The sequence below is a fragment of the Ovis aries genome, chromosome 1 (genome assembly GCF_016772045.2).
Source record: "Ovis aries strain OAR_USU_Benz2616 breed Rambouillet chromosome 1, ARS-UI_Ramb_v3.0, whole genome shotgun sequence".
Lineage (NCBI taxonomy): Eukaryota > Metazoa > Chordata > Mammalia > Artiodactyla > Bovidae > Ovis > Ovis aries.
The window spans coordinates 273,560,816-273,578,417 of record NC_056054.1 but is presented as its reverse complement, the minus strand read 5'-3'; the positions used below and the strand labels follow the sequence as shown (position 1 = coordinate 273,578,417).

General features: G+C 49.5%; 1 protein-coding gene across 1 annotated transcript in view; it reads left to right on the top strand.

The window, feature by feature from the left end:
• Positions 1-17,229: 17,229 nt before the first annotated feature.
• Positions 17,230-17,602, top strand: part of COLQ (collagen like tail subunit of asymmetric acetylcholinesterase) — a 65,442-nt gene continuing 65,069 nt past the window's right edge. Inside the window, exon 1 of the mRNA XM_042238606.1 lies at positions 17,230-17,367. Coding sequence (XP_042094540.1) covers positions 17,262-17,367 — 106 coding nt within the window. The 5' untranslated portion in view covers positions 17,230-17,261. The remainder of the gene's footprint in view (positions 17,368-17,602) is intronic.

Below are 17,602 nucleotides of genomic sequence, written 5' to 3'. Positions count from 1 at the left end.
TTTGAGACTGCACCCAAGTACTGCATTTTGGACTCTTGTTGACTAAGAGGGCTACTCCATTTCTTCTAAGGGATTCTTGCCCACAGTAGTAGATATAATGGTCCTCTGAGTTAAATTCACCCATTCTAGTACATTTTCGGAGAAGGCAATGGAACCCCACTCCAGTACTCTTGCTTGGAAAATCCCATTGACGGAGGAGCCTGGTGGGCTGCAGTCCATGGGGTCATGAAGAGTCGGACATGACTGAGCAACTTCACTTTCACTTTTCACTTTCATGCATTGGAGAAGGAAATGGCAACCCACTCCAGTGTTCTTGCCTGGAGAATCCCAGGGATGGGGGAGCCTGGTGGGCTGCCATCTATGGGGTCACACAAGAGTCGGACACAACTGAAGCGACTTAGCAGCAGCAGCAGCAGTCCATTTTAGTTTGCTGATTCCTAAACTGTCAGTGTTCACTCTTGCCATCTCCTGTTTGACCACTTCTAATTTACTTTGATTCATGGACCTAACATTCCAGGTTCCTGTGCAATATTGCTCTTTACAGCATCGGACTTTACTTCCATCACCGGTCACCACCACAACTGGGTGTTGTTTTCACTTTGGTTCAGCCTCTTCATTCTTTCTGGAGTTATTTCTTTACTGATCTCCAGTAGGATTTGGGGCACCTACCTACCTGGGGAGTTCATCTTTCAGTGTCCTATCTTTTGCCTTTTCATACTGTTCATGGGGTTCTCAAGGCAAGAATAGTGAAGTGGTTTGCCATTCCCTTCTCCAGTAGACCACATTCTGTCAGGCCTTTCCACCATGACCCATCTGTCCTGGGTGGCCCCACAGGGCATGGCTTAGTTTCACTGAGTTAGACAAGGCTGTGGTTCATGTGATCAGATTGGTTAGTTTTCTGTGACTGTGGTTTTCATTCTGTCTGCCCTCTGATGGAGAAGGATAAGAGGCTTATGTAAGCTTCCATAAGCTTCACCGGATGGTTAATACCAAAATCGGATTGATTAGATTCTTTGCAGCCAAAGATGGAGAAGTTCTATATAGTCAGCAAAAACAAGACTGAGAGACTGACTGAGGGGGAAACAAAAAAGAGCTTCATGACCCAGATAATCACAATGGTGTGATTATTCATCTAAAGCCAGACATCCTGAAATGTGAAGTCAAGGGGACCTTAGGAAGCATCACTACAAACAAAGCTAGTGGAGGTGATGGCATTCCAGTTCCGCTATTTCAAATCCTAAAAGATGATGCTGTGAAAGTGCTGCACTCAATATGTCAGCATATTTGGTAAACTCAGCAGTGGTCACAGAACTGGAAGAGGTCAGTTTTCATTCCAATCCCAAAGAAAGATAATGACAAAGAATGCTCAAACTACCACACAATTGCACTTACTCACACACTAGTAAAGTAATGCTCAAAATTCTAAAAGCCAGGCTTCAACAGTACGTGAACCATGAACTTCCAGATGCTCAAGCTGGATTTAGAAAAGGCAGAAGAACCAGAGATCAAATTACCAACATCCACTGCATCATCAAAAAAGCAAGAAAGTTCCAGAAAAACATCTACTTTGCTTTATTGACTATGCCATAGCCTTTGACTGTGTATATCACAGCAAACTGAAAAATTCTTTAAGAGATGGGAATACCAGACCACCTGACCTGCTTCCTGAGAAATCTGTATGTAGGTCAGGAAGCAACAGTTAGAATTGGACATGGAACAACAGACTGGTTCCAAATAGGAAAAGGAGTACATCAAGGCTGTATATTGTCACCCTGCTTATTTAACTTCTATGCAGAGTACATCATGAGAAATGCTAGGCTGGATGAAGGGCAAGCTGGAATCAAGATTCCTGGGAGAAATATCAATAACCTCGATATGCAGATGACACCACCCTTATGGTAGAAAGCAAAGAAAAACTAGAGCCTCTTGATGAAAGTGAAAGAGGAGAGTGAAAAAGTTGGCTTAAAACTCCATTCAGAAAACTAAGATCATGTCATCTGGTCCCATCACTTCATAGCAAACAGATGGGGAGATGGTGGAAACAGTGACAGACTTTATTTTGGGGGGATCCAAAATCACTGCAGATGGTGACTGCAGCCATGAAATTAAAGAACACTTGCTCCTTGGAAGAAAAGTTATGATTGACCTAGATAGCATATTCAAAAGCAGAGACATTACTTTGCCAACTAAGGTCCGTCTAGTCAAGGCTATGGTTTTCCAGTAGTCATGTATGGATGTGAGAGTTGGACTGTGAAGAAGGCTGAGCGCTGAAGTATTGATGCTTTTGAACTGTGGTGTTGGAGATGACTCTTGAGAGTCCCTTGGACTGCAAGGAGATCAAACCGTTCAATACTAAAGGAAATCAGTCTTGATTATTCATTGGAAGGACTGCTGCTGAAGCGGAAACTCCAGTACTTTGGCCATCTGATGCAAACAGCTGACTCATTGGGAAAGACTGAGGGCAGGAGGAGAAGGGGTCGACAGAGGATGAGATGGTTGGATGGCATCACCTACTCAATGGACATGGATTTGAGTAAGCTCCGGCAGTTGGTGATGGACAGGGAGGCCTGGCGTGCTGCAGTCCATGGGGTTGCGAAGAGTCAGACACGACTGAGCGACTGAACTGACCTGACTGAATGCAATCTGACTGGTCTCCTTATAAGAAGAGGAAATTTGAGCACAGACCTCAGGGATGTCCATGTCACTCAGTCATGTCTGACTCTTTGTGACCCCGTGGACTGTAGCCTACCAAGCTCCTCTGTCCATGGGATTCTTCAGGCAAGAGTACTGGAGTGGGTTGCCATTTCTTTCTCCAGGGGATCTTCCCGACCCAGGGATCGAACCTGGGTTTCCCCACATTGGAGGCAGACGTTTTAACCTCTGAGCCACCAGGGAAGCCCAAGGCCATGTTAGGACACAGCTAGAATGCAGCAATCCGCAAGCCAGGGAGAGAGGCCTCAGAGGGAACTAAACCTGCAGACACCCTGATTCTGGACTTCTCGCCTCCAGAACTGTGAGGAAATACATTTGCTGTTTAAGCTGCCTGATCTGTGGTCTCTTGGTTATGGCTGCCCTAGCAAATGAATATATTGGGCTAATGCACTTTCCAGACACTTTGTGGGGAATCACAGACTGTAATTGAGGATACATGAGCATCTTCTCCTCTGAAGACTATTTTTCAGGAGCTGTTGATGTGGCATTAAGGCACAGAGGCCAGAGCGGGGCAGAACTGGTTGTTTTGTTCCAGGCCAGGTGCATGCCTGATGTGGGAGGTGTCTGGACATGGTGGAGAGAGCCTGGGGGAAGTAGGGGAAAGGGCACGCACCGACCCCCCACCTTACACAGGGAACCTGGAACCTCACATTTATAGGCCAGACTGTGTGAAAGGTACCTTACGTGTGTCGTTTCATTTACAGCTAAGGCCTCTGAGGCCTCTGCAGCTGCAAACATATGTTCTCTTGACAAGAGGCAAGTCTGCTCTGAGACGTTGCAAGGGGAATCTTGACCCAGGTTGAATTACTCTTAGGGATTTGGGTAAATTGCAGTGTAGTTTATCTGTCTCACATAAACCATGGAAATCCATTCATGAATTCACATAACACTTACAAAGGTCTAGTATCATATTTGACACTTGGGAGGATAAAGAGATGAGCCAGTCAAGAGCCTCGTACTCCAGGAATTAATAACCTACTCAGAGAATAAGTCATGTACCTATACTGCAAGATCGAAAGCACAGACTAGAGCTCCAATTACCTTAGCACACATAAATATACGCAAGCATTTTCTTTTTGAATAGTTTAAACGGCCTCCTACCACATGACAAGGCCTTGTCCAACGAATTCAGAAGTAGGACATTGAATCCCTAGTGTGGAAGAGGAGACTCCTCCCCACACTTATACCCTGGGCTGCCCTGTGTAAGGCCATATGCCCATGCTCTCTCAAAACAACCAGTTATCAGTCTCATGGGTCAGAACCCAGGACCTTCACAGGGCCATGTAGCTCATGGATGGGCTTACTCTGCCTCAAAGGTCAGCTCTGTGGCCTCCTGAGAATCACAGGGGTGGCTCACCCAGGTCTGACCTCCAACCCCCTGTTCTCTGGAGGGGAGGTAAGCAGAAGCTGGGAGAAGGCCCGGTGATCTCAATTCCTTGAGGAAGAAGCAGCAACCTTCTGTGGCTTCCAGGTCTGACCTGTATTCCCCAGCTCAGCCTTCACCAGAATCTGTCTTGCTTTTTTTTTTTTTTTAACCACAATTAATAGAGTGCTCCTGGTTCCCATTTGGGTGCTGAGACTTGCATGCAAGCCCCGGTCAGGTGTACAGGGTGCGGAGAGGTGAGTCCAGAAGCCAGCTGTGCCTAATGCAGGGAGTCTTCACGGAGGAGGGCACACTGCAACGCGGAGACCCGGGAGGACCTGGGCCTGAAGGGAGGGGAGGCTCTGCCAGGAGGAGAGAGCCGGGGTTCTGGGATTGGCGGAGACAGGAGGGAAAGGCAAAGCCACGGTTCCCTGCTGGCGGCTCGCAGTGGGAGTGAAGTGCCTTGCGCATGGGGGGGACCTTCCCCTGGGGCCTGTCTTTTGCACTGAGAAGAGACCTTCTGTGTCCCAGGCCCTCGGGCCCTGCCTTCCTCCAGCACCTTGGCCTGTTCTCTCTCCTCTGCGGCCCCTCTGGCCATGAGGCCCTGCTGCTGGCCCCCAGTGGGCCATGTCCATGCCCATCCCGTGCCCAGGAGGGCGCCCTCCCCATTCCCTGTGGTGTCTGCACTGGGGCTGGAGGTGTGTGGAGAGCGCAGGCTCCAGGATATTTGCGTTCTGGTTCTGTGGCCCTGGTATGGTCGTCTCAGCTGCCTTCCCTGGCCTTTGTTCCGGCATCTGTAACACAGAGAGAGTGACCGTTCCCTCCCGCGGGTGAGACTGTCAAGAAATCACATGTGGGCAAGTGCAGGAGGTGTTGGATGACTGGGTTTTTATCCTCTGAAGTCAGAAAGACCTCAGAGTATCCCCAGAATCCCTCCCTGGGAACGACAGTTAAAGCAATCCCACTGCTGGGCATACACACCGAGGAAACCAGAATTGAAAGAGACACATGTGCCCCAATGTTCATCGCAGCACTGTTTATAATAGTCAGGACATGGAAGCAACCTAGATGTCCATCAGCGGATGAATGGATAAGAAAGCTGTGGTACATATACACAATGGAGTATTAGCCATTAAAAAGAATACATTTGAATCAGTTCTAATGAGGTGGATGAAACTGGAGCTGATTATACAGAGTGAAGTAAGCCAGAAAGAAAAACACCAATACAGCATACTAACACATATATATGGAATTTAGGAAGATGGTAACGATAACCCTGTACACAAGACAGCAAAAGAGACGCAGATGTACAGAACAGACTTTTGGACTCTGTGGGAGAGGGAGAGGGTGGCATGATTTGGGAGAATGGCATTGAAACAGGTATAATATTAACAATATTGGGACCAAACGATGGGCTCTAGGACCTGAGTCATGTTTACCAGAAAGAGACAGGATATGCGCTCATCCTGCCTGGCCAATCATGTAACGCCAGCTACTCCTGTAACTGAGACAAAGAACTGCCTGTATATAAGCCGCCATACTCCTTTGTTCGGGGCTCTTGTCGGATTCCCTTGTGCGGGATGAGACTTGGGCCCTAGCGCGCTAGGAATAAACAAACTCCCTTCTTGCCTTTGCATTACCGTGGTGGACTTGCTCTCTCGGTCGGTTCGGAGATACGGGCTCGGTGCATAACAATATCATGTAAGAAACGAATTGCCAGTCTAGGTTCGATGCAGGATACAGGATGCTTGGGGCTTGTGCACTGGGATGACCCAGAGAGATGGTATGGGGAGGGAGGTGGGGGGGGGGTTCAGGATGGGGAACACATGTACACCCGTGGCGGATTCATGTTGATGTATGGCAAAACCAATACCGCATTGTATAGTAAAATAAAGTAAAAAAAAAAAAGGTCACCTCGTACCTGCCTCATTGGCTCCGGCCCGCCTCCTGCCAAATTCCAGGAGCCTGCATGGCAGGGGCCTCTGACCCTAGCTCCACAGTCCTAGCCCCTCCAAGTCTTGCCCAGGACTTCCGCAGGGTCTGAGGAGAGACCTTCCCATCCTGCCCAGTCTCCACTTTGTCAGACACCCGCCCAGCCCATGGGACGTCTGCCCTTCACCAGTTCTTTCTGTCGTGCAGTGACTCAATTGTGTCCAACTCTGCACAACCCCATAAACGGCAGCCCACTGGGCTCCCCCGTCCCTGGGATTCTCCAGGCAAGAACACTGGGGTGGGGTGCCATGTCCTTCTCCTATGCATGCATGCACGCTAAGTCGCTTCAGTCGGGTCTGACTCTGTGCGACCGCATGGACAGCAGCCCACCGGGCTCCTCTGTCCAAGGGGCTCTCCAGGCAAGAAGACTGGAGGGGCTGCCATGTCCTCCTCCTTTCTGCTGTGCAGTGGCTCAGCCGTGTCTGAGTCTTTGTGAGCCCGTGGACGGCAGCACGCCCGGTCTGCTGACTTAAAGACCGCGAGGAAGAGGCCCCTGGGCGGGGCTGCTGCGCTCTGGCTGGCGGTGTCTGCAGGCGCGGTGCCCTGCTCTTCACAGGTGGCAGCCGTGCTTTCCGATCTCTGTCACCCTTTGGGGTCCAGAACTCACCCCAGGTGCCGTGCACCCAGCTGGCTTAGTCCCATGTCGTTCCTTTGTGCTTTGTTGCTTGAGGAGACGTGTGTCCAGGTGTGAGCACCTCCGCAAATGGTCCCGGGGCCCAGGCCTGTCTCAGGGCCAGGGTTTCCCGAGAAAGGCCCAGCGGTCCAGAGGGGCGAGGGGCGGGCTGGGCGGAGCACGGCCAGAGTGCGCGGTGAGGAGGCGGCGGCCAGCCTGCTCCAGCTTAGAGACACGCCCAGCCTGGCCGTGATTTACCCCCTCTCTCATCTCCACCTTCCGGACCCTCCTCGGGGGCCCCCAGCACCCCCCACATCCATTTCCGAGTCCGTTTCTTACCGTTTCTAAGCCAGGGTGCACTTATCTCTGCTGTCTTCAAACCCTCCACCGGCTTTCATCTGAAAGCCAGACTCTGATGACCTGACCCCCATGCCTTCCGCCAAGCTTTCTCCCTCACCCACCCCTGCTGACTCTACTCCAGCCACAGGGGCCTCCTTTCTGCTCCTGAAACAAACACCATGTCCCCTCAGGTCTCTTTGCCAAGCTGTCACTTCTTCGGGGAGGCCTGCCCTGATTAGTTCTCTCTCTCCAATCTGTATTAGTCTGAATGTCTGGTTCATGCCTGGACTGTGCTTCTTTCACTAGAAAGCGATTTCCCAAGGGTGAAGAACTTTATAGATTCAGTTCACACTAAACCCCCAACTCTCAGATTTTCGCATGGGACACAGCAGGAACTAGCTGAATGAATGAATCTCTTTCTTGCCTTCCTTTTTTTTTTTTTTTTTCTCCCATTTCCATCTTCTCCAATTTAGCCTGGTCCATCCATTTCCTAAGGATACAAGTGTGTTTGCAAAACTCTGTATGTAAGGAAACCAGTTATCCCATAATCCACGGTAACCACGGGGAGCGTTTTTTCTTTGGTCTCTCTAGTCCTTAAAAAAGAAAAATCACCTGTTCTCGTAACCCAGCTTCCGTAGGTATGTATTTGGGCCTTGTGGATATAGCCCTTTCTCTGTGGCTGTTTTTAAAGCAGTTTAATATTTTAAGGAGAGGATTAAATATCGCCCATCCTGAGTGTGTACAGTCTGTTCCCAGACAGCCGGCAGGATGGGGAACCTCCTGGCTGCAGGGACCACGGGTCTTGTTGAATACAGCATGGGGCTGCTGTGCCCATGCGTCTTCTCCCCTGAGGTTGAGAGTGAAGTTGCTTATTCATGTCCAACTTTTTGCAACCCCATGGACTGTAGCCCACCAGGATCCTCCGACCATGGGATTTCCCAGGCAAGAATACTGGAGTGGGTTGCCATTTCCTTCTCCAGGGGGTCTTCCCAGCCCAGGGATTGAGCCCAGGTCTCCCACATTGCAGGCAGACGCTTTTCCCTCTGAGCCACCGGAAGCCTGGTTCTAGGCCGTGCCTCAGCAGCTGCTGCTATTCGCATTGGCCTAGATCCCCCTTCCTGTGGCTGGGGAGACGTGAGGCAATGACACAGAGCTGAGGCCCTGCCCCAGCCCCCCTGCGGAGTCCTGGGCAGCCCTGGCCCAGCAGAGCGTTAGGAGGCATCCTGCTCCAGGTGGCCAGCGACCTCTGCCTCCAGCTGCACAGAGGCTAGATCCAAGCTTCCAGACGGAGGCCTTGGCTTTACCCTGGGCCAGCTCGAACTGCGAGGCAGCGTCCTCCTCACCCCATGCATTCTCCTGGCATCCAAGGTGGGATGGTGGGGGTGATGGGGTGGGGCGGTGGGGAGAGGTAGGCAGAGGCGATAGGGTGAGGGGGGGACATTCTCCCAACAAATACAGAATGAGCGTGCGGCAAGTACCAACGGTAAACGGGGAGCATAGCTCGGCCTGGCTAGAAAAGAAGAAAGCGAAGGTCAGCTATGTTCTAGGGTTCACCCTCTGGGAAACCTGGGGTGCTCATACCACCCCACCTGTAAGAGTGGGGTTGAGTGTGCTGAGATACTTTGGTGGCTTAGCAATTGTTTTGTGCTCTTTATTTCTACCATTCTTGAAATAACTAAGGTTAGGAAGCTGGCTCAGAGAAGGCAATGGCACCCCACTCCATTACTCTTTCCTAGAATATCCCATGGACGGAGGAGCCTGGTGGGCTGCAGTCCATGGGGTCACTGATCAGACATGACTGAGTGACTTCACTTTGACTTTTCACTTTCATGCATTAGAGAAGGAAATGGCACCCCACTCCAGCATTCTTGCCTGGAGAATCCCAGGGACTGCGGAGCCTCGTGGGCTGCCGTCTATGGAGTCGCACAGAGTCGGACACGACTGAAGTGACTTAGCAGCAGCAGAAGCAGCAGGAAGCTGGCTCTGCCCAGGAGTCAGGATGTTTTTCTGGCCTGTGGCCATCAGTTCAGAACCATCCATCCTCGGTTGTCACAGATTACTGGGGGTCTCCTCCGGCATCTCCACCCACTCCTGACTTCTTGTCTTGAAGCTGTGACTTTCCTGTTTCCCCACCAAGGATGAGGCGTCCCCTCTTCACAGCTGAACAGCTCTTGGACTCACAGCATGTCTGAGTCTGGCGTCAGGTAGAGATGAGGCTGGCTGATACTCCCTTGGGGAGCAGGCTGGCTTGAGGCCCCGGAGCACAGACTGGTTTGTGGCTCTCGAGGCAGCGCGAGGGGTCAGGTCCAGTCTCATCAGAGATGGCTCTGCCTGCTGGAACGTGGCCTGAACCTCTGCTGCTGTCCCTGGAGCCTCACATAACCCTCAATTTTCTCATGTGTAATATGGGAATTATTATAAACCTAGTCCTGCTGCCTCCCTTGTGCACTGCAAATGGGGAAAAAAACACAACTGGTAAACATATTAGAAAGTAAAGCCCTACATAGTAACTATTTATTTAGCACATCAATGACGTGTTTATTGTATAAAACGTAAGAGAAGAAGGGGATTGGGGCCTCCCAAGTGGTTCAGTAGCTAAGACGCCACTCCCCCAGTGCAGCGGGTCTGGGTTCAGTCCCTGGTTTGGGAATAAGATCCCTCATGCAGCAGCTAAGACCTGATGTAGCGAAATAAATCAATACTTTCAAAAAAGGAGCAAGGGTTCGGGGGAGAGATGGATTCCCGTGCATGTATGGCTGAGTCCCTTCACTGCTCATCTCAGACTACCACCACATTATTCGTCAGCTATACTCCAAAACAAAATAGAAAGTTTAACGTTGGGGACGGAGGGAAAAAGAAAAGGGGGGATTAAATAATAGGAATTAAATTAAAGGAGATTTTATGCCAAATGCTTTTTAGGAGAACTTCCTAGGGGCTTTGGTATGCTACCAAGAGGGACCTACAAGAGGCCACATGTCTCAACTTATGTAAACCCCTCTGCTTTTTAAAAAGCGGAGTTAGAATGGGTGCACCTCCAGCCCAGTGTTGGAAAAGCTGCGTTGAGTGAGATTATTGTCGCTGTTGTGACCGCACCCCAGGTGACCCAGGGCAAATCTCCCTGACAGTGAGGACAGCCCCCTCCTCCCCTGCAGGAGGGCCAGCAGACTGCGGGCCTGGGCCCCTTAGACTGACAACCAGGAGCTTTCCAGCCCAGTGCGCCACTGCCCCGACAGCTCCAGCAGAGCTGCGAGGACGGCCTCTCTCTGGCCTCCCAGCTGCCCCATCTTGTGTGCCTCCTGCTGACGCAGCTGCCAGCGGCCATGGGGAGATAGACAGGGCTCAGTGTCCCTGAATCAGCCCCCATTCTGGGCCAGGAAGACCAGGCTCACAGCTCTCTTCTCTGCCAGGACCAAGCAATAACGGTCTGTCTGCCCTGCTCCGCAGGTCAGCGGGGACTTGTTGGACCTTGGACCTGCAGGAAAGACCTCTTCCCTTTCTTCCTTCTGCTGTACTCCTAAGGCGGCTGAGAATTTGATTTTAGAAAAAATTAAAAGTCCTCTTATTTTTAAATTACAGATGAAAGAATGCTCACTGTAAAAATATCCACTATTACAAATATCATTTGTATAAGGTTTAAAAGGTATAAGAAGATTAAGGTGTTATTTATATACAATTGTGGTGTTGGAGAAGACTCTTGAGAGTCCCTTGGACTGCAAGGAGATCCAACCAGTCCATCCTAAAGGAGATCAGAGAATATTCATTGGAGGGACTGATGTTGAAGCTAAAACTCCAACACGTTGGCCACCTGATGTGAAGAACTGACTCATTGGAAAAGACCCTGATGCTGGGAAAAATTGAGGGCGGGAGGAGAAGGGGACAACAGAGGATGAGATGGTTGGATGGTATCACCGACTTGATGGACATGAGTTTGGGTAAACTCTGGGAGTTGATGGTGGGCAGGGAGGCCTGGTGTGCTTCGATTCATGGGGTTGCAAGGAGTCAGGGATGACTGAGCTACTGAACCGAACTGAATCCCTAATGATGTATTTTCATGTACTTGTTTGCCATTCAGGTATCTTCTTTGGTAAGTATCCATTCATACTCACACCTTTTGCCCATTTATTTTGGTTGGGTTGTTTCATTATTATTGAGTTGTAAAAGTTACTTGCGTATTTTGAATATAAGTCCCTTGTATGTGTCTTGCAAGTATTTTCGTCTAGCTTTTGGCTTATCTTTTCAATTTAACATTGTCTCTCGATAAGCAGAAGTTTTACTGTTTTGATGAGTCCAGTGAAGATTTTTTTTCTTTGATTGTTTGTGCTTTTTCTGTCCTTAAGAAATATTTTTTTTTTCCATAGAAGCATGGATGGTTACTAGAGGTGAGGAGGTGAATGGAAAAATGTTGATCAAAGGGTACAAAGTTTTAGTTATGTAGGATAAATAAATTCTAGAGATCTAATGGTCAGCATAGTGACTATAGTTAATAATACTGTTTTGTGTACTTCAAATTTTCTAAGAGAGCACTTCTTTTTTTGGCCACGCTGCATGACTTCAGGATCCTAGTTCCCCGGCCAAGGATCACTGAACCTGTGCCTCTGCAGTGAAGGATGGATCTCATCACTGGACCGCCAGGCAAGTCCCTAAGAGAGTGTTTCTTAGGTGTTCTCATTAGGAAAAAAAAGAGCAAACAAACACGTGAGGTAATGAATATGTTAATCAGCTTGACTAATTATTTCACAATATATATGCACATCCCCAAATCATGTTGTTAAACCTTAAATATACAGAATTTTATTAAATATTTTTTTAATTTAAAAAGAGAAGTTTTTGCCTAACCCAAGGTCACTAAGATTTTTTTTATTTTCTTCTAAAAGTTTAATGATTTTTCTCTCTTACCTTTAGGTCTATAGTTTACTTTGAGCTAACTTTTTTGTAGGGGCCAATGTAAGGGTTGGGCTTCCCAGGTGCCTCAGTGGGTAAAGAATCTGCCTGCAATGCAGGAGACCCGGGTTCAATCCCTGGGTCAGGAAGATTCCCCTGGAGGAACCCACTCCAGTATTCTTGCCTGGAGAATCCTGTGGACAGAGGAACTTTGGCAGACCACGGTCCCTGGGGTCGCAAAGAGTTGGACACGACTGAAGCGACTCAGCATGCACACACATAATGAAAGGGTTAGGGTTAATTTTTGTTTGTTTTGTATATCGAATACCAATTTTCCAGTATCATTTGCTGCAGAGACAATGCCAAAGAATGTTCCAACTACTGCACAATTGCCCTCATTTTACATGCTAGAAAGGTAATGATCAAAATCCTCCAAACTAGGTGTCAGCAGTTTGTTAGCTGAGAACTTCCAAATGTTCAATCTGGATTTAGAAAAAGCAGAAGAACCAGAGATCAAATTGGCGACATTCGTTGGATCATAGAGAAAGCAAGAGAATTTCAGACAAACATTTACTTGTGCTTCATTGGCAGCCTTTGACTGTGTGGATCACAACAAACTGTGATAAATCTTCAAGAGATGGGAATACCAGACCATCTTACCAGTCTCCTGAGAAACCTGTACACAGGCCAAGAAGCAACAGTTAGAACTGGACATGAAGCAATGGACTAGTACAAAATTGGGAAAGGAGTATGTCAAGGCTATATATTGTCACTCTAATTATTTAACTTCTATGCAGTGTGCATCATGCGAAATGCTGAACTGGAGGACTCACAAACTGGAATCAAGATTGCCAGGAGAAATATCAACTACCTCAGAAATGCAGATGATACCACTCTAACGGCAGAAAGTGAAGAGGAATGTAAAAAGCCTCTTGCTGAGGGTGAAAGGGGAGAGTGAAAAAACTAGCTTAAAACTCAGCATTCAAAAAACAAAGATCATGGCATCTGGTCCCATCACTTCATGGCAAATAGAACGGGGAAAAGTGGAAGCAGTGATAGATTTTCTTTTCTTGGGCTCCAAAACCACTGTGGAGGGTGACTGCAGTCATGAAATTAAAAGACACTTGTTCCTTGGAAGAAAAGCTATGACCAACCTAGATACATATTAAAAAGCAGAGACATCACATTTCTGACGAAGGTCCATCTAGTCAAAGCTATGGCTTTTCCAGTAGTCATGTATGGATGCGAGAGCTTGACCGTGAAGGCTGAGTGCCGAATAAGTGATGCTTTCAAATTGTGATGCTGGAGAAGACACTGAGAGTCCCTTGGACAACAGGGAGATCCAGCCAGTCCATTCTAAAGGAGATCAGCCCTGAATACTCATTGGAAGGACTGATGCTGAAGCTGAAGCCCCAGTACTTGGGCAACCTGATGCGAAGAGCTGACTCATTGGAAAAGACCCTGATGCTGGGAAAGATTGAGGGCAAGAGGAGAAGGGGACGACAGAGGATGAGATGGTGGGATAGGATCACTGACTCAGTGGACATGAGTTTGAGCAGATTCCAGGTGAAGGATAGGGAAGCCTGGCCACTTGGGGTCACTACACTCCTTGGGGTCACTAAGAGTCGGCAGAGTAACTAAACAACAGCAAACCTTATTCCTTGTAATGTCTGTATAATGCTTCACTGAATGGAGGGAAAGTCTGTTTCGCATCTGAGGCTGTGATGAATATCCTTGCATCTGAACCACCAGGCAGCGGCATGAGTATTTCTGGGGAATCTCTGAGTGAAATGGCATGTGTCTGTTCAGCACTAAGCGATGGGTGCTCTCACATTCCTCCTCAGCGTGCACCCCTGCCTCCAGGGTCTGGGAAGGAAGGCTCTAACTTTGATTGGCTTTATTGGTGTCAGCCTTTCACAAATCTCAGATCATTTCCTTCTAGAGAAATGTAATAGCCTGTGTTATTAGATTCTGAAAGATTCAGAGCCCTTCCAGAAGAGTTTCAAGAGAGATGATAATTTCTTCCTCGGTCAGTTAGGGTAACCTCATGAAACAGGCTCATAAAATACCTGGTCCAGGGGAAGTGGAAATTTACAAAACATGGTTTAATAAATATTGGGGGCCTATAAATGCCTCTGTGCTGGGGCCTGCCCAGAGGGTGGAGGTCTCAGCTGCAGTGACTTCCCCCGTGTGGCCTGAGTGCATGCTCAGCCTCCTGCGTGCAGGCTGTGGTCCACACGCCCCTCACTGGCCCCAGGTCTCCCTGGACCAGGCACTGGCCCACAGCTGCATGTGTGTAGGCAAGGGCTGCTGGGAAGCTCCAGCCACTCAGCATGGCTAGAGTGTAAGGTTACATCCCGCTTCCTACTTCCTTTACATCTTACAGTGGTGTGATTGGACCACATTAACTGACACGGGAACTGTTCTGGGAGCTGAGGGGGTTGCACAGAGCTCTGAAACAGTCCCCTATCTTTAGGGACAATTGTGTGTGTGTGTGTGTGTGTGTGCGCGCGAGCACTCACTCAGTCGTGTCCACCTCTCTGAGATCCCACAGACGGTAGCCCTCCAGGCATCACTGTCTGTGGGATTTTCCAGGCAAGAAAATGGGGCAGGTTGCTGTTTCCTACTCCAGGTGACCTTCCCAACCTAGGGATCAAACCCCCCTCTCCTGCGATGGTGAAAGTCCAGGTTCTGGCACCAAGTGACTGAAAAATTACCTTCCCCTCACGTAGCCCACACCTTCTGCAAGGCACCCAAAGCCCACTGCTGGGGCTGGAGGCTTCCAGAGTTATGCAAACGAGCATGAGAATTTCCTGGCTGGACTTGGCCAAAAATCATGATCCTTCTGTTAAACATTTTGGGAACAGTGACATGGGGTACCCCTTTCTTTAAGCTGTCCGGTTGTTAATTTTGAATGTAACTCGAGTGTATTCTTCTTACCTTTCTCCTAAATTGTCTATTAGTTAGCTATTGCTGCCGTGACAAATCATCTGAAAACCTAGTGGCTTCGGGACCCTGAAGGCAAATCAGCAGGCAACTTGCTTGCCCGCGACCCTGTCGTCCGGGCTGGGTCCACTGTGTAGTTCTGTAGCTGGTTTCACCCGGTCCCTTCGGTGACTGCCATCATCTGGGGACCTGAATGAGTCTAGATGATCCAAAGTGACGCCTTCCTGTCGAGGGCCTTGAGTGAGACGGCCAGATGGCCAGGCCCAGGGGCTTCCCTCTCCTTGTGGCCTGGCCAGTAGTCCAGACTTTTGAATGCGGCAGCTGTTTTCCAAGAAGAGGCAAAAGCCGAAGCTGCCAGGCCCGTTAAGGCCAGGCCCAGAAATGGCAATGTCACCTCAGCCACGTCCTGAGGGTCAGAGCTTGCTGCAAGACCGGCCCAGACTCGGCAGGAGGGGAACCAGGCCCCCACCTCCTGTGGGGGAGCGGGGCGTGCCCCACAGGGATGAGGGGGCTGCAGGTGGCCAGCTCAGCCGCCGGTCCACCGCGCCTCCTCAGGCTTCATATCTGTTGTCTCTATACGTAACCTTCAATCCGTGTATGACTCAGCCCGTGCTACCTCAGGTAACCTTTCCAACAGGCTGTTAAGGAGAAAACTGAGGCTCAGAGGGATCAGGCAGTTTGTCCCTGGTCACAGCAGAGCTCCAGCCCCTGGACCCGGAGCTGTGGGCATCGCCTCTCCCCCTCCCGCTCTTCCTGAGCTCAGCTCCGGCACCCCAGAGTCAGGAGTTTTATTTTTTCTTTTTCTGTTGGAGTACAGTCACTTTACGGTGTGGTGCTAGTTCCCGCTGCGCCTCAGTGTGAATCAGCCCTGTGCAAAGTTCATCCCGTCCCGCCTGAGCCTCCTGCCCTGCATGCCCTCGAGGTCATCACAGCGCCAGGCCGAGCCCCCTGTTGCACAGCGGCTTCCCACGTGGCAGCGTGTACATGTCAGCGCCCCTCTCTCCATTTGTCCTGCCCCCTCCTTCCCCTTCCGTGTCCATGTGTGTGCTCCCTACGTCAGCGCCTCTATTCCTGCCCTGCAGATAGGGTCATCCGTACCGTTTTCTAGATCCCACATATATGCATTCATATACGGTATTTGCTCTTCTCTTTCTGACTCGCTCACTCTGTATGACAGGCTCTAGGTCCCTCCACATCTCTTCAGACGACCCAGCTTTGTTCCTTTTTATGACTGAGTGATACTCCATTGTGTATCTGTACCACAACCTCTTTATACACGCGCCTGTCAGTGGGCATCTAGCTTGCTTCCCTGTCCTGGCTATTGTAAACAGTGCTGCAGAGAACACTGAGGTGCACGTGCCTTTTTGTATTATGGTTTTCTCAGGGTATGAATTAGTTCCCATGAGGGACTGGGGGTATGTTATGTAGACTAAAGCAAAATGAGCGTCTCTGTAGATTATTGTTTAATTATTTATATACAGAGACATAAGACCTCTTTAACAGTCTGTAACAGTCTATAAGCTCATAAGAGGATTCACTGAAGGATGTGACGTTTTATTTGAAGAAGTTTGTCAAGCCAAAAGTCAAGTCAGTCATGTTATTTCCCTAATGCAGTATGATCAAGAATTGTTTGCTTTATAATCCACTGACTTCATTTTTCACCCATTGCTTTGCATAGATAAAAGGTTACAAATTCTTTTTTTTTAAAAAAAAAGGTTAGAAATAGTAGAGAGAAAATGAGAACTTTTTAATGGAGAAAGAAAGCTGTTTTGGAAGATATAAATTCACCACTACCACCGCCCTCCCCCCCAACTTTTTATTGGATCATTAAAGAAAAAAATCCAGAGTCAACATAACATGTGTCCCCCAGTGAGTCAAAGTGTCACAGGCTGACAGCAGAAGGCTTGGTCTCCATGGAATTCGGTTTGAATCCTGAGAGTCTGAGTTGGCTCTGGGGTCTGCAGAGCACCTTGCTTGGGAGGGGCAGGTGCCGGTGGATGATCAATCAGGAAGTCTGTCTGCCCTTGAGGACCGCTTCTAGGGGACATTTGAGATTTCAGTGCCCCCGCCTTTTTTTTAAGTCACTTCTTCAGTGACATCTCTCCACAGTCTGCAGAAAAGAAAATTCAGATATCTTAATTGTAACATGGGCATTTGATCCCGGGTTAAGATAAATATAACCCTGTGTAGTACGGAGGAGGTTTAGTGGGAAATGGTTGGCATTCTTTCTTGGTAAAGGCATGGGGAAAGGAGAGAGGGGAGGGAGACGGTGGGGAGAGAGAGAGAGAGGCAGAGAGAGGGAGAGAGAGAGGCAGAGAGAGAGGCCAGCCGCGCGAGAGGAAGACGAAGCGGAGATAAGCCAGGCTCCCTGCAGCCCTGCCTTGAGAACTTGACACTTTCCAGACCGCAGCCAGCATGCTTGTCCTGCATCCAGTGACTCTGGGAATTTATCTTCAGCTTTTCTTCTGCTTCACCGTGTCTCAGCCCACTTTCCTCACCAGCGTGCTCCCGATTTCAGCAGGTAAAGCGGGACCACAACTGCCCTGTCTCCCCTCTGTCCTGTCTCCCCTCCGTCGTCCCTGGGTCGTCTCTGGCCGGAGAGGGAGGAGGCCTGGCCGCAGCGCCTCGGGCTGGAGGGGGGCTGGCTGGGAGTGGCCTGGGGTCCCAGCTGGCTGTCCTTGTGGGACGCCCCTTCTGTGCCTGTCCCCAGCAGCTGCTCAGAGCCCGGGACCCCTGGACAGACTGCTTCACTTCCC